Consider the following 22942-nt stretch of genomic DNA (forward strand, 5'->3'; position numbering starts at 1 on the left):
CTTTTAATGACAGAAATTCCTGTAGGGATTGATGGAGGGTGACACTTAAACATCTATATTTTTCTTCATCCATCACACAGAAGCCTGGAATCTCCAGAAATGTAAACATGGGCATGTAACCTCTGAGACATCCTTTAAAAGTCCACCAGTACAGGATTGTTTGCAAGATCCAGGGTTCCTTTCCAGGCTCTGCTAACACAATTGCATTTCAGTGGTGCCGAGCTGGGGAGTGTGTCAGTAAAACTCCCATCCCTGAACATGTTGATGGAGACTGGAGCGTGTGGAGTCAGTGGAGCATGTGCAGCCGGACATGTGGCACAGGAGTGCGATTCAGACAGAGGAAATGCGACAATCCCCCGTAAGTCCTCACATCGTACTGATTCCTTTTTGCATGCAGCACCTAGGAAACTTGCTGCAAAAGTACAGTATTGAAACGAGCAGCAAAGCTGTGGGGGGGACACAACAAACGTGGTGTTCACCAGCAGCAAGGACTGAATTAGATTCCAGGAGCGACTACTTGGAGTGAAGCGTGTTGTGTGGAAATTGCTTGAGGGGTTACCATTGGAAGTGGCCCAACGCAATGATTCAGATGTAGATACAACTGAATTCAAGACCTGTAGTTTGGCAGAGAAGTAATGCTGTGTTTTCTCTTCAGCACTGCAGTGAATGAGACAGGGTAATCTGGATCTGCAGTGCAAACTGAGCCAATATGTCAATAGATCAGTTTTGCAGGCAGTGCTGGCTTTGCCTCTGCCTCTGTAAAGCAAGAGTGGCTGACAGTGGTCAGTGTCATGTAGCAGTGTTGATCAAGTACCTGTGTATTCTGTACATCAGGATGTACTGCACATGAAAAGGAGAGTATTCTGCACACATAGTACGGTGGGTACTGATTTGTTCCTGCTTGGAATTGACTTTTTCAGATTTTTTCAAGAAGAAATGAAGATGGTATAATCTCTCATGCAGTCCTTCATCTCTCAAGTTAATTGAAACAAATCCTTAGTCCTTTATGAGAGGCCTGAACAGGTTACCACTTTGGCTGTTTAACACCTTTGTGCATTATCAATTCTGAGATGAATAAGATCGACCTTCTCCAGATTTATTTATACTTTAAGGTTTTCTTCACTGAAAAAGCACAGGAAACTTTACTTTTTACATAGAGGCTGAAATTCTGGGTAGCAACAGTCACTTTGAAGACGTGCCCAGATGTAGATGGTAGACATCCATTGGCTTCTGCTGGGATACATTCACCTTAAAGGGGATATTTCTGTTTATTTCTCTCCTTTAGTAAAGCAGAACTGCAACTGCGTGTCTGTGGTGTCCATGCTTGATTTTACCAGCTTGTTTTCCTGAACAAGGGACTGAGCTGGTTTCTTTGCTGTCAGCTACAAAATGTCTCTTTAACCACAGCACTGACCAAACCTAAATCCATTCATCATCGTTCCTTAAATTACAGGAAATGCTCCCTCCAAGATTGCACATTGATTTTAAAATTCTCTTGCTCATATACATTCTTGGCTGGGGATACACACGTGATCTTCTTTTGCTTCATATTCCTGGCGTCAGCCCACTTCTTCTGCAGCTGGTTTATTCACTGTCCAAAAGTATTGGCTAAGGGATTTATCTTTTATTTTATATGTATTTGGTCTTCAAATTTTTTTCTTTGCTGGAATCTGTACTCCTGCCAGCTGACTTCTGAGCCTGTGGGACTATCAGTATTTTTAAACCAGTTGCTTCACTGTTTGATTTGGTTTTTCCTCTCTGTAATTTCTGTCAGTACTTGCATGCATTGCCTCCAAATGATTGTAAAGCAGTGTGTCATTAGCCAGTTTGCACATGCAAACTTTTGAGCTATACTGCCTTGTGTTCTTGTCCAGGCTTTGGACTATTTTTGTACAGTGGGACTGAAGAAAAAAAACACAGAACAGGATAATGAGATCCCCATCCCTTTTCCCATCCTCTCTTGTCATGTAGAAGACTCAGGGCTTTATAAATGATCTCTTCAGTTCATTAGTGGGTAGATTCTCTTGGCAGAAACGTGGTGGAATGGAGGACGATGTCTGTGAAGTTTTCTAGCAGGAAATCTCATAGAGTCAGTGTTTCAGGCATGTGTCAGGATGGCCTTGAATTATACTGTTTGTTGATAGTCCCAGCTGCTGCTGTAGCCCATACCATGAGGACTTGGTGCTGTACTGCCAGTGTGTAAATGAACTGGGCAGCTCTTACTGGGACTAATGACGCGAGTAAATGCTATTTGGTCAGAGCCCTGGTTTCTAATTAGCAGTGTGATATAACCTGATGTTCATTGCTCTTCTGGGAGGGAAGGGAGAAGAAGCCTTTGGAATGAATCTCTGTGCTGCTAACAACTGGAATTTGGCTGGATTTGCTTTTCATAGCATCTGTTTAAAAAACTTAAGGACATGACTTTATCCATCTATGCTGATCACAGCTGAAATAGAGATATGTGACAAATTCAGGAGAGTATCAGCAAGTAGCTACAGAAATTGTGATTGCTTAGAGTGGCTTTTGCTTGTTGAGTTCTTTCTTCTTTTTCTTTTGGTTGATTGGTTTATTTTTGCTTTGTTTGCAAAGAAGCAAAATATGGGTACTGGTCAAGAGTTCTAGTTTTCCTTCTCTGGGGAATCATAAATATATTTAATTTAAAAAAAAAAAAAAAAAGAAAAAGATTTTGCAGATGCATAATCCTGATACTGGATTAGTCACCTTTCCTGCATGCTTAAAAAGAATCGTGTAAAATGGCGTGATTTTCAAGGATGGAGACTGTCCACTGCACAGATTTCTTTCTGAAAACACTACTCACACTACAGTTTTAGCTTTTTCTGTAATATTTTGTTTTCTTGTTGCTGAAAAAAGAACTTTAGAGGATGTGCTAAGGAGACATTTGCTGTGTCTCTTGTTAAAAGTGTTTGAGGTTCATGACCAGAATACAAAAAGTTGAATGCTCTGTGTCTCTTAAGGCCACTTAGTGGTTAAATTACCACCTATCAGAAGTGTGCAATGTGCAGTCAGCCACCTACTTATTGATTTCTCTGTGGGCACTACAAAAGAACGTGTTTCTGAAGCACTCCAGATCATCTCTTCTGATAAGCCAATTATGTATCCACCATGGAATTTGAATATTTCTGTCAGAGCCACTGAGAGCAAGATTTGCACTCCAGGAAGAAATGTCTGCAGGGAAGGATCCTTCCTGCTATTTCAGTAGTTGGCTTGGATTGGAAAACTTAAATAAATATATGTTTGCATGAAGTTTTGTTATTCCTTGTTGATCTTTGTTTTTCTTTTCTGCAATAGCCCGGGGCCAGGTGGGAAGAACTGCCGTGGGGCCAGTGTGGAACACACCGTGTGTGAGAACCTGCCCTGCTCCAAAGGTGTGCCAAGCTTCAGAGACCAGCAGTGCCAGGCCCATGACAGATACACCAATAAAAAAAAAAGCCTCCTCACAGCTGTTGTTGTCGAAGGTAAGTTTTTTCAGATTCCTCTGTATTTTCTTGCTGTCCTTCCACTGTAGCTTATTAACCCATCTTGATTTCATCTGCAATACCCCCTGTTTTCTGTAAGAAAGCTGTGGAATGTTCTCCTTAGCTACATCTCAAAGGTCAATTACAATTACTTCTTGCTGCCATGCTGTTTCTCTACTTTGCTTAACAGTAGCTGTCCGTCCTTTATACACCATGGCAGAGAAGGTTCCTAAACTAGATTCCCAATATGAGCAGGCAAATGAATATTCAGTAGAGACTGCGTTTCATTGCTTACTTGCCATTGCCTCAGACGCTTGTTTGTGCTGCTCGTAAACACACCTGCTTTTGTATTTCTTTTTTTCCAGATAAACCATGTGAGCTTTTCTGCTCTCCGCTGGGGAAAGATTCCCCTGTGCTGGTGGCAGATAGAGTCCTTGATGGTACTCCATGTGGGCCTTATGAGACTGACCTCTGTGTACATGGCAAGTGCCAGGTGGAGTAACTTTCTCATTTTGTTTTTAGCATTATGTATAATCTGGGGTAGCTATATATGTCCTAGAAGTTCAGATGTCTGTGTGGGTGGGTGGGCAGCCCTCTCTGAGGTGAGAGGGTGACCCTGTTTTGTAATAGCCACTGCAAGTGCTCTGTTGCTCTGTATTTTATGGAACACTGTGATGAATGCCTGTGGTATGAAAATATTACTGGACAGCTGGGAACGTTCAGTGATCATATTTGCTCATGTGTAGTCATCAAATGACTTGGGTGGGAAGGGGCTTCTGTGAGAGAAGAAGATGGGAATGGAAATTTGGCTTGCTTAACTGCTCCATTTCTGCTATTAGAGGAATTGCTGAAAAAATATTGATGCTGAACATTGAATATAATTCATTACAATCCTGTTTTAAGTGTTATGTTAACAGCATTATGATGCTTTTCATCTCTGTCTGGGGCCTATGTAGAAATGCTGATGAAGCTTTTTGTTATTACTTGCTTTTTGGCTCTTGGAGCTGCATAAACCTGGGGCTTCCCCTGTGCATCCTTATATCCATGTGATTTTTCATTTTCTTACTAGATAGTGCCAGGGTGATTTTCTGACCTTGGTGCCCACCAGAACTGTTTGAAAGGCCTGTTTCCTCTGCAGTAAGAAGAAAGTTCCCTTCCTCTTACAAACTCAGTTATAAATCTCTAAGCAATAGATAATATTAGGTTTAGAAGAACAGATCCAGCAGTCTGGAGATTGACCCAGGCCAGTTGTCTTTTGCCTCTCATCTGCCTTGTCTCATGCTCAGGTCTCAAAGAGAGCAAACCTGAAAGATGGTAGGATCTGCTGTCCTCAATGACATGTTTGTACCTGCGTGGATTGGCCAAACCACAAGGATGCTAATTTCCTTTCATCTCTGGTCAGATGGGAATGGAAATGAAGAGAACCTTGTCCAAATGCCTTGATTTCTGTGAGCAATGATTCAGAGCTAGCTGTTTTATTGCTAGTAGACCATAGATGAACATAGTATTAGCAAGGGTATGAGAGAGACCTTGGGGACGTAATGCAGTCTTACTAATAGTAATGTGACGAGGTAAGTGGAAAGGCTTGGTCTGGATTGAATTTTGCACTGCTGAAATAGACACTTCCCACTGTTTCCTGCCAATGTCGCTGCTGAAGGGGCATGTTTAATTCAACCCTCATAATTTATTCAGATGAAGAATATGAACAACAGCAAGTTGTGGGAGCCAGCACAGGCTTGATTCTTTAAATGCTCTTTAATAAAAAGTGCCTTGCACAGATCCAGGTTCATGGTGCATCCCAAGTTACTTAATTATTCCCCGTTTTCAGCTGTATCTAAAAAAAAAAAAAAAAAGCAACAACCCTGAAAAATCCATTAATAATCTTTTATAGTAAGGCCAGCTGTGCACCTCCAGCTGTGTGCCATTGACCATTATGCTGGGCTGGCCAGCTTTAGTGCTCCAAATGTTCAGATCAGCCACAAATGGTAAATCAGACATTATGACAATGTATTTTTTCTTCTTTCATTGAACAGCAGTAGCCTGCTCCTCTCCAAATGAAAATCTTTATGAGCCCAGAGCTTTGGAGGTACATCATGGAAAGCAAATTGTGCTCTTAACTTGGGGGCAACTGCCTTTAACTGTTCAGAGAGGTGATGACAGCTGCAGAACATTCAGTCCATTTGCATCTGGCTGGGAGAAAATGCAAAGTGATCAATTCAAGTCGAGCATTTTTGAAAGTCTTGCAAAGTCATTTATAATAATCTTCTGCCTTATGTGCAGTCTAGTGCTGAGAATCACCGTGTGTGACTATGCACCTCATTTGCCATAAATGCTTGTCAAACTAGCTGTCTATTAAATGCATTTAAATGGCATATTCATTTAATTACTCTTCTTGTTTTTTTACCCAGTGCAGACAAAGTCTTGCAACAAGCATGGTTGGAGATCTGGAATGCAGTAAAGAATAAGTGCTGAAATCACAGGGTGGTATTGCTGTTATTTATTTTCTTGTGTAATCCATGCAGTTAGAGGCTCTCAAAGGCAGGAATGATACATTGCCAGAGTAACGGGCGTATTAGCAGTATCCATTGCCTATGAACGTTTCGTCCAGGCAATGTAATAACCCTCTTCTCTTCAGCAGTGTTTGCTCCTACGTGAAACCCATGCATTGTTGCTGGAAAAAAGAATTCAGTTTCTCTTTGCTGTGCTCATCTATTCTTTCAAGGAGAGTAGGGTTTTGAGAAGGGAAGCAGGATCTTTGATCCTCAAAATACCATAATTGGAGCTGTGTAAGAACTTCAGGAATCAGCGTTAAAAATTGAGGGTAGTCTTATAAAGTTATGCCATTAGAAGAGATACTGCTGAGTAAAAGTAAATGCACTTATCTTTACCATCTTCTGGTACAAAATGCAGTGTTCATATAGGTATTTGATCTTTTCTTTCTGAAATTCACTTTGTCTTCTAGCAAGGAGAATTTATTTTCTCCTGGAGTTTTTCGGAGGTGGATGGTCTGTAACAGGTCGGAGAACTCTGTTCTCTCTCTCTCTTGCCTTCTTTCATGGCTTTCTTTCTCTGGTGTGGACATTACAGCATTGGTGAAGATAAGGTAATAGAGTACATGACTTTGTGCTGGCTATTTTTAAAGGATTATTCAGAGGCTTATGATAGCATTAGAACTTTCCAGTGGAGACTACAGATTGTGCTTCAGGATGTAATCTGAGGTCTTGTACAACAGAACCTGGCTAGAGATCAAAGGCAGTCTTTGTGATTTAATAACATAAAAGGTGAAGATGTTTTGACTCTCTGAAGTTTTCTCATTAATGTTTTGCTGTATCGGGGCTACTTGCTGATGAATCTGCAGTCCATTTAATGTTGACAAGCTACACATTAGGCTGTCCTGGCACAGTAAAAATGCTGTAGAATGTCTGTCTTCCAAAAATGACTGTAATACAGTCTGAAAGAGAAGCATAAATTTGGAAATGGACATATTTTCAAGACAGTCTTTGCAGATTGGGTGGACGTTGTGTCAGGAGAGGACCACAAGTGGCAGAGGATAAATTGCAGTTGTCTGCTGGACCCATTGTTGGCAAATGCTTTTCCAGCATAGTTAGTACCCATGTTTTACATTTGATTGATGCATACAGTTCTGGCTTTTCCTCCTGATCTGATGATTTTCCATGTATTATTCATATTCCTGCATTATAAACTGTAGTACAAGATGTTCCAGACTGAGTAGCTTGTCTTCTTACAGCTTGGCTCTGTGCTGTGCTTCGATAAATCGTTGGGTGTTGCTGACAAAGTCTAGGAAGGGATTATTTGAACTATAGATACCTACTGTGTAATTGCTTTTTTCTCAGTTCCTATGTCTGTACCAGTGTAATCCTAGAAGGAGTGCTGGGTTTTTTTGTGAGTAGGACACAGCAAGAAAATACTGTCTTCTACCTTACTATTCATTCATGTACTTTACAGTGGGATATGAAAAAACATGCTGTTTTCCCATTCTTTTTCTTCTATGTTAACCCTTGCAGACCATATAATAGCCAGTTCATTTCTATACACTTTGGAGACTATAGCAGTCAAGAACTGAACGGAAAAGAGGCTGTATGTATCTTACACTGCTAAATATATATTATTTTCTCATTCAGAACTGACACGATAGATGCTGCTTTTGAAGAGTGCGTGGTTGATGGAAAATCCTCTGGTATTTGCAGCCTGTTGATATTTGTACAAACCAGGGCAGAGCTGAGCTAGAGTCAGGTTTGAGGTATCCATTCAGATGAACCTGATGTAGAAGTATCAGAAAAGGACTGCTACAGAAAATGGCTAAAAAACAGAAGCAAAATAGTTCCTGGGATGGGAAAAGTCTCTGGGTTTTTTTTTTTACTCTCATGCTCACTCATGTAGTCTGCTTTGATGCCAAAACATAGGGATTATCAACATGCAAGCCTTCAAGCTTTGTATGTGGAAAAGTAGTTATCAGGAATAACTTTATGTAAAATTATCATGAGCTGCTAAGAGATCTAAGCACAAACTCAATGGACATCATTGTGTGTCTAATGTTGTATAACAGTATAAAATAAGTAGTGCAGATCTCCTGTTCCAGCAGCACTACTCTGATTCAGATAAAATCCAGGACAATGTTTTCAAAACTAACTTCCATGTTGACTCCAATCTGTACAACACAAAATTTGGTGTGGAAAAGAAAGAGAAGTAATTTAGAGATGAGCTGCTTTGTTAGGGTTCTATGCTCACTGTCTTGTACAAATTCTGACAGATACCCATAATTCTCCACAAATCATGTTTAAAACAAAGAAATAAAAATTCTCTTACCCTGAAATTTGAATATCAGTTACTCAGATGTGTTCATTCCTGTTTCATGTGGTCCATCCCTTGAGGTATCAATGGACACTGGATACTCTAGACAAAAAGTTGGCAGTGCAGATGAATCTGTCATAACCACCATGCTCTGTACATGATTAATTTGTAAAATGGCACATGTTGCATCAATATTTATATTTGATCCATTGAGACAGCTAGCTAGTTCAGCATATGGGAAGCATTACAGTTTTGTGAGCCTGCAATGTCATTTCTTACAGAGGATGGGTGTATATAACAAAAATAATTGTGTTTATGTAGCAAAACATATTCACACAGGCTGTATCAATTGAGTTTTTGCACAGCCATTCACAATACACATAAAAATATCATTAAAATATCTAAGCAATACAGAAAATAGTTCACACAGAAGAGCCCAAATGATGTGCATTCAAGTGGAGGAGTTTTCCTATGCTGGAGCCAGCAATGACTGAAGCTGGAAATACCACCCAACAAGCAATATTTTCAGATGTTTAATTACAAAAATGAGAAGGGAAAGGAAGACAAGCAAGGGGTGGACTTAAGGTATCATCTCAGAGAGAATGGATTTCAGGCTTTTGGCTCAGTGAATGTGCAATTACCTGCCAATTTAAAGGTCAGTCAATAGTCACAAAACATGATGTCAGAGTAGGAGACTGCCTGGGTTGAAAATCATTAAGAAATCTGTGGATATGGTTATCACCGTCAGTGCTGAGTAGTTGAAGCCCAAAAAATCTGTCCTGAAATTTCCTGCCAGCACTTCATGTTTTAATATGGGCAAGGGGTTGGCTGTGGTTTAAAATCTGCTTCCTCTTTGTCTAATGCTGATTTTAGCAGCACTGACAGCTTTCAACAGCTAGCACAGGCAGGAACTGGAACTCTTGGGTGATACCAGCATCTTTGCCCTTCACCTAGTTAAGAATGTCACTGTTCAAGTCCATGTTGGACAGTACAGGGAAGTTCTGTTTGTCCAAGAACACGGCTGGCAGTGGTGGGCACCCACACAAACTCATAGTAGCAAACCGTGGCTATACCAGGCTAGCTGTTCATTTTTTATTCTTCCTTTTGAATATAGTAGAGCTCTGAGTACCCTACTCATTCCTGGTGGAAAAGGAGAAATGCTTCTGTTCTTATCAGTCTATTCAAGACTACTGAAGCTGGAAGCATCCAACCAGTATTGAGGGTACTTGTTCATGTATTTGATCTGCTAACCTGCAGGATAACTGTTGGGTCTGAAAACACACAAGATGCTATTTGTAAGGTCTGTCTTTCCTCAGGATGTAAAGTTTCCCCTTTCTGCTCTTCTGCTTCTTATTAAAAAAAAGAAGAAAAAAATCACCTTACCTTGCTGAGTGTGCTGGACTGAACAGCAAGCAGTGCAGAGTGAGTCAGAGGTGATAAAGATCTGGCACTAACTACTTAGGATTCAAGGCATAGTTTCTGCACTATGAACACTTGTGTTTTGAGCAGTGTAACTTGCTCTTTGCATACTGTTTATTAATCTCTCACATTTTTTAAAGCCTTCTGCAGATTGAGGAAGTCTATATCTATTTAAATGACTAACCGTGTAATACATACAGCACACAGTGTAATCTCAGTGAAAAGCTGATAATGTACGGACTTGAGAGATCCTTCCCCAGGTCTGGTGGGGTTCAGACTTCAGCCTCAGGTCCCCAGAGCTGGAGTGTGAGCAGCTTTCTCACCTAGAGAGAAGCTGGATATCTCTCTCAAGTACAATAACCCAGAAGTGCTGGCAGATACTTCCTTCCCAGGAAGTGTCGATTCAGTGGGTTCACTTTCCTGCCCTCAGAGAGGATCTCTTGAAGTGTGTCAGTGACTTCGTAAATGTGGGAAGAAATGGCTTATCTTGAACCCCAGTGTCAAAATAAGGGGGACTTACTCTTTCAGAGGCTTGCACTAGTTTATGTTAACCAGGAAGCTGCAGCATAAGTGCAAAGCATGTGATTGCCGACTCCCTATTCTCTGCGTGCCTCCATTATAGTTCTACAGACTCCTTATGTAGAACTGGGAATAAGTGTGGTTCAACACTCATTATATTCCTTTTGTTCATTTGTATGCTCACATAGTGCTAATACCAATGCAGTACAATAAAAGATAGCACAAGAGCCTTAAATTAAACACAGCCTTTCCAGTATCTCAGCAGGGTGGCAGTCAGGCATGTATTTCCAGCTGCCTTTCAGCAACCCATTAATAAATCATATTTATTTTCCTGGAAGGAGAACAGCTGGGACATCCTTCTGTTTTGGGGCAGAATCATATTCAGTATCCCACAATTATTTGTTGGACATGGGTGTGAAGTTTAGCCTTAAGAACTGGAACTGCTCAGTGATCATCGTCATCTTCAACTTGACTTAATGCCCACTTACACAAGCTTTTCTGTAGTCCTTGTCCAACAACTTATGTGTTGTTCTACTTAATGAGCAGCATTTCACTTGCGTATGTTTATGTATTTAAGAATGATGATCTTATCTGAGCTTTTATCTGTCTGTAATAATTTGTGTTGACAAACAGTGTATCAACGTGGGTCTGAATGCTGGCCATCTTTGATCCCTGAAATGCATCTGGTCTTAGGCAATGGCCCATGACTTCTGAAATAAGGAGAATGTTTTAGCTCAGGTCCAAATCGCATTGCTTACATGCAGGCAGCCTCAGAAAAAAAAAAGACATCTGGAGTTCTCTTAGTCTTTCTCCACTTACCCTGTTTTTCAAAATATTGGTTATGCTGTTTGTTCCCTGAGATCTCTCTCCAACTGGCTTCATTATAAGAAGATAAAGAAGGGAGAGACATGACAGCCTTGTTCAAGTAAGGGTTGTTAATGACAATTCTGCTAACTTGTTTGTCAAGGAACTGTTCAACTACAAAGAATGATTTTTCACCTTATAGTAGAATTTCTTCTAATAACTTCCATAATTAGAACTCTTATATCAGTAAAAGTTCATGTATTGAGTGAATTACTGATAATTTTGAGTCTTACATGGACAGAAACACAATTCACACAGACTAATCATGATGTTAATGTGTCTGATCACACTGTAATTTAATCTTACTGACTTCTAGATCTACAAATGTGCACTAGTCACCATCACAAACTTTCAGTGGTTTGTGAGATCTTTTTTCAGGTAGTGCAAATATGCAGTGAGAACTGAGCACCCTGAAACTTGTGAGGTGAAGATCTAGCACCAAGATTTTGATTACCTGGGTTAATTGCCATTTAACTGAGTCACATTTTTCTCTAAGCTAAGTATCAAAGTAGTGGTCCTTATTTCTGGCATGTCTTTAGTTCCTCAGATAGAAATTGCTTTGCAAACATGAAGCATCATTCTAATCTTTCATGTTTTTGAAGCAAGTTAGAGTAGGTTACTGTGAAATATCTGATGATATCTGGAAAAGTTAGTGTTTGTGGAAAGTCTCTTCAGTAATGTCTTATGAATCAAAATACATGCCCTTAGTGGTAGGGAAGGAGGTTGCTAAATAACCAGCTCAACGCTGTTCCAAATGAGTGCTTGGTTGGTTCACAGCATTCTCTTCCTGTTCATATTTTCAGTCAGGTGCTTATCTTAGCCTTGACATCGATGTTTAGAGATACTTTAACCTTGCAAGCAAAATAATGGGGACCTCTGGTTGTTGTCATTAGAAAATTGGCTGCGATGGAATCATTGGCTCAGCTGCCAAAGAGGATCGCTGTGGAATCTGCAGTGGTGATGGCAAAACCTGTAAAGTGGTGAAAGGAGACTTCAACCACACGAAGGGGATGGGTGAGTAACCCTCAGCAGCATTTCAGTAGAGTGGAGGTTCTCTTAACTGACTGAGAAGAGTTGAAGAGAGGCAGTTTTAGCTCTTCTTCTAGAATAGAATTTAACACAACATAGAAATGGGCAACCTTTCTCTAAAATTGCATGATTTTTGATGTGTGAGAACACAAGAACTGAGTAATGTTTGTGACATCCTACTCTTGCAGACAACGTGTAGGGGTCTAACCCTCCTGCGTTCTCTGATACTTCTCACTTTCAACCAGCTGTTCAGCCAGAAAACGTTCTGTAGAAGTGTGTGATGAAGAATCACTAAAAAGATGTGCAAGGATGAGAATATTGGCTCGTCCCTGTTCCTGCTTATGAGAAACTAAATAACCAACGATAGATGAGCAGGATTCAGTCTTCTTCAGCACTTCAATTCTGTTTAATTACTAAAGCAGTGTAAGTGCTTAGTAGACTCCTTGAATTAAGGTCCCAGCACTGAAATCTGAGTCTCTAATTTTGAAAATTAACCTTTTCTTCTGTACCCTCTTCCTCCTTATTTGTGAGATATAGGTAGGATTTCCCAAATATCAATATATTGATTGTTCTGGAGTGGTATCTGTTTTGTGAATTGTAGCTGCTACCTTCACCATATCCTCAGCAGCTGTACATGTGGAACACCACTGACTGTGGGGTCGGTCCCTGTGTTTCCTATGATTGCAAATTATGTTGTCAAGCCCTGTGAACTGAACTAAACCCATACCAACTCATTTCTGTTTCTTAGTAACCAATAGTCATTGTAAGAAGGTTTCCACATGTGTGATGGCAAAGGCAAAGGCTGTTCCCAAGTGTTTCTCGTGTAAGATACTTGAATGCTGTTTGCAGTGTCAGTGGGTGTTGGTGACATCCTTTGGTGTTGGTCCTTTGTCTTCTTTTGGTTGAATTAACTGGGGAGATTGGTATCAAAAGCCATGGATAAACTTCAAGACCTTTTACTAGTTGGTTTGTTTTTTAAAGATACCAAGTACAGATTCTTCCCCTTGAGAAAATCTACCTGTGTGAGATTTTTTCCATTCACGAAATGGCAAATGCTGAGCCAATTTTTTATTTATTTTTACTACCTTACTGTCCCGTGTTTTATGAGATTTTGCTATCCCAGTAGAACAATATGGTGGAACATTCAAAGCACTTCGCAGGAGGTTCAGCAGTATGAAACTTACTGCCTGTGTTTCAGAGTAAATGGATTCAACTTCTCTTTTGGATAGGAAATCAAAAGCCTGTATTTGAGATGCTAAATGTCACATACACTCAGGTGCACCTGGCTGTCCTCAGTATCTTCAGCTGCTCACTAGGGCAGCTGAATGCGCTGTTTTAGACAGAGGTTTACTTCTGTCTGGCATGATTCCCTGTACCTAATTCTATGAGATAATTAGAAGATAATAATACAGGCAGATTTGTTCTGAAGTTCATCTCCATCTCCCTGCCACTGTACCAGGGACCCAGAACTAGAAATCAGTTCTTGGGCTTATATTTGTTGGGTGGCTGATCTGTCTTGCAGACTCTAGGGCTGTGCATGCCATTCTCAGATCTGCATTAGGAATAAGATGATTCCCCTTGCATCTGTCTCTGCTGATTTATTTCTCAAACACATCAAGATTGCAAGACTTTGCTTGTGATCCTAAAGAATGATTCTGGTTATTTGGATATGTATTTTTTTCAATTATAGTGCATAATGTGGTGATATATGCTGACATCTTTGCTAGCAATTTTTATTTTACAATGATAAAAAAGTAGGCCTTGTATCTTTATATAATGCAAGGAATTATTTTCTTGTCTATAGGATGTACATCAAAATGATGGGAAAAATAGTGCCCCAGCAGTAACCCTTGGGGTGTTTTATAAGAGTTTAAGCACAACATGCAAATTAAATTCTAGCAGCCAATGCTGAAGTAATGGTAGGAGGCTTGAAATCTATCCATGGCTCCCTGATGAAATGATTTTCCTCCAAACAAGCTATCCCATGGCTGGAAGTGGACAGGTGCCGATGAAAGAATTACTCTCGAGATAATAGCAGGAGAGAATCATCACAGCTGTTCAGAAAATGAACATATGGTTACCTCTGGATGTATTTCCACTCCACTGCAAAAACTACCACTCAGTAAAATGTGCAGGGTGGGAAGGGCAATGGAAACTAAATATCTACCTGGTACTCATCCCTAAAATGTTAGGGAAGCTCTGCTGACCATGACCAGCAGGTAGATAGGGCAGTTTAATTTCCTTAACTTCCACTCTGAGATCTTTGTTCTAAGTAATTTCATGATACCTGATAATGGGCAGAGAACAGTTGGCTTTCTCATACCTACTTGTCATGTGTGTACGGGGATAAGATATGAAGGTACAATGCCTAGAGATCAGTACTTTCAGCCATGGGATAATTTCACCTTCAGAAATCTGTCTTTTGGTAAGATGTCAATGGGAAACCAGTTTTGCAGTCGATAGTGACATTCTGAAGTTCATACTAAACTTTGTCTTCATTCTGGGAATAATAACAGTGGCTAACAATGGATTTCTCTGTGTGAACTGCTTTCCTCTTGCAAATCTCTCCAGCATTTAAATGAAGATACAGTAGCCACTGTTCACATATTAATCTCCTTGATGACAAAGCCACCTCTTTGTTCTGGTGTCTCTCCTAATACGAGTTACACCATGTAATTTGTATCTAGGATTTGCTTCAATCACGGTCTTACATTCCTGAGACACTGATGTAATGTAGATTGTCCAGAAAGATTGGTGTGTGCCAAAGTAACTGTTCCCAAGGTGGAGTGTACTACATGCAGCACTATAAATTATCAAATAATGAAGTTCTCCTGTTGTACTTTCAAAGCTTCATCTTAACGGGCTGATTTATGGGTGAAATTACTAGAAATATTGCCCCATAGTTGCCAAATCTCATCAGCCTTTAACCAATTCCTCATTTAAAGAACTTAAAGCCCAACCTTGCAAACTCTGGCATTGCAGACAATTATCCTAACAGATCTTGGAGACTCCTTGACTCTAAGCCAACTCTTGAGACTTTTTTTTGTCTTACTAGCTAACACTTGATAATCTTTCTGGCAATCTGCAGCGATAGTTTGCTTTAAAAAACGTGCCTGGAAAACAGTGGAGTTGTTTTCTGGTACAGTTATCTCAAAGACCTGGGTTATTATGTGACCAGCAGTGTCACTATAGCTCTAATCTACAGATTGGAACAGTGGAAGTGATCTGAACTTGTAGCTGGGACGAATTTGCATGGATGGTGTATATAGTATGTTTGCAATAAGTTTTGACCCCTAACTCACAATATTGTTAGAAGTAATGACTGTGAGTGTCGAGATTCTTCTTCTGGTACATGCCCAAGAATTCTGCTTCATCTCTGTAAGAACTCGATGGATTCATACAACTTCAAATTGGTTCACGTTTCACTAAAGGAAAAGTAAGAGTCGGCAGTCAGGTTTCTGCCGCATGATCTCAGTGAGTTAACACAGTATGTTTCTTCTTATTCAGGAGCTGCTGAATACAACCCCCCAAAGCCATCAGTCAGTACAAGAAATTACATGAGGAGAAAAATCTGGTATAAGACCAAACTAAACAGTTTCCAGAACTAATACCCTATTAATAGCTTATTCTCCACTATTTACCATTGTAAAAAGTAACATAAAAAGTCAACTTTTTCACGTGGTGTTTCTCTCATGACACAGTGATGAAATGAGAGTGTATTTATGGCACTAGCTGAGCTTCAAGCACAGCTCCACAGCTTGCTCACCTCTAAAGCAGTGACACTTCGGGCTTTGCTGGGTCAGGGGACAAACCCAGAGTTCACTGAAGTCAGTGGCAGGCTTTCCACTGTGTTTTGTGTAACTTTGCATTTAGCCCTTGCAAGATTTGGCTCTAGGCACTGATATCTGGAAAACAATTTAAAATATGATTAAATAGTACCCTTGTAGGTTTGTTATATTACCTGAAACTTGGGCATGTTCCAAACTGGCTTCCTAACAGGGGTGTTCCGATGTGTCATAGGGCCTATTTTCCTGTGATATACTGTTATGAATCACGTCTTTGCTGTGTTCATGTCTGGTGGTAATTCCTCAATCGGGTTTATATGCAGATGCATGGGGAGCAGTGAGGATGTTTAATTTCTGGAACACACTATTTTGACTGTAATTTGGTATCTCAGCTGATGAAAAAACAACTCCTGGAAATAACCAGAGTAAAATCCAACATCTGATTGCTTTGATTTTAGAACAGATTTCCACATTGCATGTAAGAGCTCATCCTGGAAGTTAAGATTGTTCCCAGTGAAGCCTACTCTGACTGAATTGAAGGGTCAAGTAGTGTGTGATTCACATAAAACAATCAGAGAAAGAGGAACTGAGTCTAGCCCAAATCATCTAAACATCCAATGACCCTCAAAATCCAAGGCCTTATGGATAGGACAACAAAGAGGCTGGACATTCTGCTTGTTCAGAGAGAGAAAAACAGATCTGCAGTCTGAGATCTAAAATCCTCATCTACTTCGCTCCAAATCATTGTGGCGAGGGAATAACTTAGTTCTGAGATGCATGAAGTTGTCAGCATCCTTCTTCAGGGCTTCTCATATCAGCGCAGGAGAAGCATGGCTTTTCAACTGCACCTAGAATAGCTTCCCAAACACTGCTACTAGAGGAGCCACTTCTCCAGCCTATTATTCTAGCCAGCCCTGCTTTCCATAAAGGCAGGGCTGACACAGAGGAGCTTCATAGCTTCATACAGCCCTTTATAAAGCCAAGAAAAAAAAAGGGGGGGGTAGGGGGGTGGAATGAGGCGAGATAAGAGAACATGCAGAACAACCTGCTTAAGATCTAAAGAAAAGGAGACCAATAATCCAAAAGATGTGCCAAATAATACACTGCAATGTCAACTGGGTGGCCAATTAGAAAGAATCAAATCATGGTTGTGATGAGATTAGTGTCATTTACAGGGATCTGATTCAGAGTCCAGTGAAGCCAGTGGAAAATCTCTCCATGACTCCCAGGCCACTGAAACAGACTTTAATGTTCCTCAGCTTTTTAGTTTAAAGGCACCAGTTCCATCCCATGGAACAAGTACGTAACTCCACATGACTTTGTGGTGGGTGAAAATAAGCTACATTTCTTTCTAGCTCCTTATTATTTTTACTGTTATTCTGTTAGTGAAAAGTAGTATAATTACGTCATTTTGCTGGTTGAAGCATGAAGATGCCAAGAGTTTCAGAAAGATAAAAGCCAAGAGAATTCCATAAAAATATGATGGGGTGCTGTAAAAACTTCCCTACCATGTCAGATGGTCTAATTTGGCATGTGCTTCTGCTGGCAGCATTTAGAGGTGGTCACTCCTTGACAGAATTTCAGCTCTGGTGTTGCATTAAATCTGAGTTGTGGAATTCTGTTTAGCAGCCCAGTACAAGGAGCCCATTAACCATTATATCCTCCAGAACATTTTCATAAAGCAAATGTGCAAGTGAAAACAAATTTCTTTTTCCCCAGTTGTCCCACTAATTCCTTCTGTTTAGTTTTAGCATCATCCAGATCATAGCCTTGAGCAGGGTCTTTCCCATTCTTTTTTATTGTTGTTTTTAAGAGGAGACAACAGGAACATCTATCAGAAACTTAATTTCACATTTCAGATATCTGGTTTGTGATATGGAGTGTTGTTTCCGACAGTGTCAGTTCCCATCAGCTCTATAACAGTCTTCATGCATCCCTGTCAGTACTACAGAAGAGCCAGAGTGATTCAGAGAGTGCAAACATAATTAGGCCCAAGCACAAGCCTTAAACTGCAATTAAGCATCATACGTGCATTTCTAACCCTCTTCTTGGGACGAAATGATTAATCATAGCCATGCAAGTCACAGCAGTGAAACTTGGCTGCCAAAGCAGGGATCTCATTTGAAGTGTTCCCCACCCATTCCCCAGCATGGGCAGGAGTTGATTTTTTCATGGTGAGATACTGAATGATTGATGCTTCTGCCTGTCTGTGGGGTGTTCTCATCCTTCTGCCTTTTTCTTGCTGTAGGTTACATCGAAGCAGCTGTGATCCCTGCAGGTGCCCGACGGATCAGAGTGGTTGAGGACAAACCTGCTCACAGTTTTCTGGGTAAAAAGACCAAAAAAAAAGTCTTGATTCAAAACTCAGTTCTGTTCTCTGTTGAAACGATCTTCCTCTTACGTGACTTGTAAGATGACGGGTTTGTTGTTACCTCTGAGTGGCTGTGTTGATTTCATTCTTGATTCAGTCTTTGCTTTTGCACCTTGATTTTGTGATATTTGCTTGATGTGATAAAACACGACACTCCTCAGACCCTGCGCAGCCTGAAGGACCAGAGAATACACTTATGTGGGCTGCAGGATTTTTTGTGCAGCTCTTGGCACTGGGGTAAGCATGGCTGCTAGGAGCACACAGCACTTATGGAGGAGTGGGAAATAGAGCAGTACATTTTAAGAATCAAGCAGCAGAGATGCAGACAGGAAGGCTCATAGCTCAGACTGGAACAGAGGCAGGACAGGGCACCTGAGGTTGCCTGCACCATTTCCTGCAGCTGTCTTCAAGATCTGATTCTGTATTCTTAAGGTAGGCTATTTGTAGCCTTTAGTCCATTGCCTCTGTTTTCTCAAGCAGACTGTAAGTTTAATCTCATTCTGTATTCGTACAGAGTGAAACAGGTTTTTTTCACCTGTTTTTGCTGGAAATCAGAGTTTTAACCCTGAGTGAGGGCTCAGACTTGTATGTAATGTTGTTTTAAGATAGAGTTTATCAGTAAAGCTGTCCAGCTACTAATCATTCAGATTAAGGATTGGAAGGGCATTTGTAAAATGCAATCAGTCAGCTATAGTGTACATTTGTAAGTTTGGTCTTCTGCCTCTGTCTCCGGTGTTAGTGGTGTTTTTTTCCATGTTGGCAATGTGGAATAGATGAAGTGCTTTATCTTCAGTCTTCTAGGGAAACTAAGTCATTGGTAAGCCAATGCTCTATTACCTTGAATCCCCACAGGAAGTCTGTGGCAGAGCAGGGAGTTGAAAGAAGGTTGCTCAAGGCACAGAACACACAGTGCGTTGAAACATACTTTTCACACTCAGAGTGTGAACCATGCTTAAGTAGGGGGTTTCTGCCATCTCTTAAATTATTTGTGCTGTGGAGCTGTGTTTGGAATTTTCTTTTATCCTTTTCTCTTCCCACACCTCCTCCTATGTTTAGTAGGTTTTTGCATTTTATAGGTACCTGCATTGTCAAACCTCAGCTCTTCTTGATTTTGATGAGCTCGTTACCAAAGCCTTCCCTATCAAACAGTGTTTCAGTGCTTCCACAGACTGATGTTCTTGTTGCAGTGGTTGGAACAGATGCATGTTCCAGCTGTCACTTAGCCTGGAAAGTATTAAGTACTGTTTCTCTTGTTCATGTTCTGGTTCTCTCAAAGCGAGCTTCTCAGAGTGGAGACGCTGTGAGGTTTTGGGGTAGAAAAGTATTCTGAAGGTTGGAATTCCTTCCAGGGACAGATCAGTGCTGTTATTAGAAAATCAGAGCTTGTTGCCCTCCCATTTTACAAATGGGGAAGTTTTGTCATGTCTGTGTTGGAGTCAGCAGCAAAGCTCATACTAGGACCCTTTGTTTCTGATTTCCATCTATTTTTCTTATAATCCTCTCCTTTGCAGCCAAGAGATGTCAAAATCCAGTAGTGGAATATTGGAAGCTGCTAAAAACATTTACATACCAATTGCATGTTAGGATTTCAGACCTAGTGCTGCTGGTTCTCTGTCATGAGATACCATCAACGCTGACAGAATCACTGGGAAAGATGCTTTTATTCGCTTCCATTCAGATTCAAAAGAAAGAAAGAGGACAAATCATGTCATTCAACTGCCCTTGGGTCAAAATATTGGCATTTGTACTACTTATTGGTAGGAAGCATATATTCCTGCTGCTAATATTTCTACTAATGCTGCAGCCAGCTTGCTGGGAGAGGATTACGCCTACACGTAAGATGTTTGACATAGCAAAGCACTGGTGGAACAATGAGTGCCAGTGTTTCCTTGGGCTTTGCAAATACTCTGTCTTCTGGAAGCCAACCTTTTTGTTTGTCTTTGTGGGATTTATGCGGGTTGTCAGAGGTTTGGGCTTTGGCAGATAACTGCAACACTGAGAACCTTATGTGGAGCTAGCCCTTCGTTGTGACCACATAACCTTGACTTAAGCAGGGATTTCTCCATCAGATGGTGAAGGTTAGGACTGCATATACTTGAGAGTGGGACTTAGCCCCTGTGTACATCACATAAAGACAGATAAAAATTCTACAGTTCTTAGACCAAGAACTGAATCAAGTAAATGGTAATCTGATCATTTTAAAGCTTCTGAATACTTTCTGCTCTTTGGTTCTTAGTCAGGAGAACCAATCTGAGCTTTTCAGAGTTTTATCTGGACACAAAGAAAAGATACCCAATGTCTTGATAACCTCAGCTGAAGAGTAATAGCAGGAGCATTCAAAAAAAAAGATGACCAGGGAAATGAAGTTTCAGTCACTTTGATAGCCTAGTCATGAATGGTAAGTCTAGGTTTGAGCATGGAAGGATTTTTTATTTCAGTTATGCTGTCAATATTGAGCCCAATCAGACTCTATTTCAACTCAAAACGGGGTACAGTGCTTTGGAATTGAGCCCAGCATAATTTGGAATCATTATTCCATGTGCTGGGAGCAGTGCCTGAAGAATTTCCCTCCACCTACAGGCAACCCACGCTGGCTGGCTTGGCTGGCTAAAATGCTTAGAAACCACCTTGAACAGGAAATGCCTCAGCAGTGTATGTCCACAGACTGGGAAGCAAGCTGGAGGGACTCAAGGTGGAAATAAAGATCTGACATGATGCCAGATATAGAAATAGATTGGTCAGTTCTTGTCTTTGAGCCAACAAGGAAAGAAGTTATGGGTTGTTGCTGGGGTTCGTTTTCTCTCATGCTCTTCGATGGTACAGCTTTTGAGCCAGGAAACAGCTTAGAGGTGTACAAGTGAACGCTTGCTACCTAAATACACCCACAGTGAGGAGAAAGAGCTGTGCTTTGCAGCCCTGGTTGAGGCATGGAGTCCCAGGAGAACTACAAATGTTCAGTAAGAGTAAAAACTTGTATTCAGCACAGTGCATTAGTACCTAGGCAGAGACAGCCTTGCAGTGGTTGTTTGTGACAACAGCCAATGGACAAATATCAGTACCCTGAGTCTAAGAGACATGGGATTTCTGTAGCTGAATTGCTCCTTACTGATGGAGCACCTGCATGGAGTGAATACAGACAGCAGCGAACACTCTGCACTCTCCAATGTAACTCCTACAGTTCTCAAGAAGTAACTTTGGGGCTATTTCCTTCTACTCAGTCATCTGGGGAACAGTGCCTGCAACAATCAAAATCAAACCTTTCTCAGAAGAGAGATGCACAAATATGAAACATTATTTTTTTTTTGTTAGCAGGCTGCTTCCCTTTGATGAGCTAGAGCCAAAGCATAGTTTGTTATTCAAGCTCTCGTATGCTCTTGGGAGCATGTGCCGTGATATTTTTACTAGTCAGCCGTACTGCTGTGGAGATAGTTATATCTCATCCACAGCTTTGATTTGTCATGTTCACAGCTCCTCAAACCCAGTGTGATGGCTGCTTTGATCAGCCTGGAAGCCAGTAGGCTTTGGCAGCGGAAAACAATCCTTCTTTGGAATTCTGTCTGAAGTTTGCAGAAGGCACTTTGTGGATTGGAGAGCAAAGCAGGATAGAAGTAAGCTGCAGAGAGAGTTGTGTTGCCATAGCATGCAAGTACCAGGACATCATCATACTCATTTCTTAGCCTGTAGAGCAAGGGGCTGTGTGTGTGCTGCTTGTTGGGAAGGGACCATGGAAAGTATTGGCACTTGATAGGAGTTGTTTGGGTGAAATCATGCTGACTTGGCTATGAACTATGACAGGGATCATTTTAATAGGACAGATGACAATGCTCAGGTGCCTGGGAAACATGTATGTGTGCCATAATTGGAACAGCATGAAGAAGCTGAGGATGGTTCCCCACTCTGAAGTCACTTGAGTTGTCTGCTCCTGCTTTTCATAGCCTCCCTGGGGTCTGTGGTGCCAGGCATTTGTGCTGTTGAGCCAAGGAGAACAATCTTCAGGAAGTCCCCTACAGGGGAAACTAACAGTGATTTCTATCATCTTAAACATCATTTGAGGAAGACCTCCCATGTCTTAAGAGAGTCTTCATTGTAGGATCTATATAAAAGATATTAGAAAAGGCCAACCAGAATAAAAGGAAGGTTGTTATAGAATGGTCCGGTATCACTACTGACACTCCTTGCAGTAGATTAGACCAAACTGATAATTCAGGTGTGTTGTGCGTTGGACAGAAAGTCCAGTTGCTGATCATCTAAGCATAGTAGTGAATTATATGTAACCTATGAGCAGCTGGAAGGATTTGCCGGCTTTGGGAACTTGATCCAAAGGGATGACAATGGGAGATTTTCCTATTGCCATTTGAAGTCTTTAAATCAGCTCCTTTTACCTCCTGAGAATACACTCAGTAAAATGAGAGCCAAAGTTGTATTATTTTACTGGAAGAGAAGAAAATAGGCTGGAAATGCTGGAGGTTAAAAAAACACCATTTTAAAGGCCTGGCCAAAGGACACAGTTAACCTTGAACTAAGGAAACCCGGTAACTGAAAAAGACAGAGACTATTCTGTCTGATGTCACAGCAAATTCGATCATAGTATGCTGATTTCCACAAAGGGCACTGAGACTTTCTCTCTATTGCAGGATGGTCTGCCAATTTTCTCTTCCCTCAATGCA

The 22942-nt window shown here is 40.9% G+C and overlaps 1 protein-coding gene across 3 annotated transcripts in view; it reads left to right on the plus strand.

Moving 5' to 3' along the window:
• The window catches only part of ADAMTS17 (ADAM metallopeptidase with thrombospondin type 1 motif 17), a 144214-nt gene that overhangs the window by 80854 nt on the left and 40418 nt on the right, over positions 1 to 22942 (plus strand). For 2 of the 3 annotated variants that reach the window (XM_015873158.3, XM_032446811.2), the window contains 6 exons: positions 213 to 358; positions 3310 to 3476; positions 3842 to 3969; positions 11984 to 12104; positions 12868 to 12942; positions 18153 to 18233. In XM_015873158.3, coding sequence (XP_015728644.3) covers positions 213 to 358; positions 3310 to 3476; positions 3842 to 3969; positions 11984 to 12104; positions 12868 to 12942; positions 18153 to 18233 — 718 coding nt within the window. The remainder of the gene's footprint in view (positions 1 to 212; positions 359 to 3309; positions 3477 to 3841; positions 3970 to 11983; positions 12105 to 12867; positions 12943 to 18152; positions 18234 to 22942) is intronic. The other variant, XM_015873159.3, reaches the window with a different exon arrangement.

Source organism: Coturnix japonica, chromosome 14, assembly GCF_054131305.1.
Source record: "Coturnix japonica strain WE chromosome 14, WE-NBRP24, whole genome shotgun sequence".
In the NCBI taxonomy this organism is placed as follows: Eukaryota; Metazoa; Chordata; class Aves; order Galliformes; family Phasianidae; genus Coturnix; species Coturnix japonica.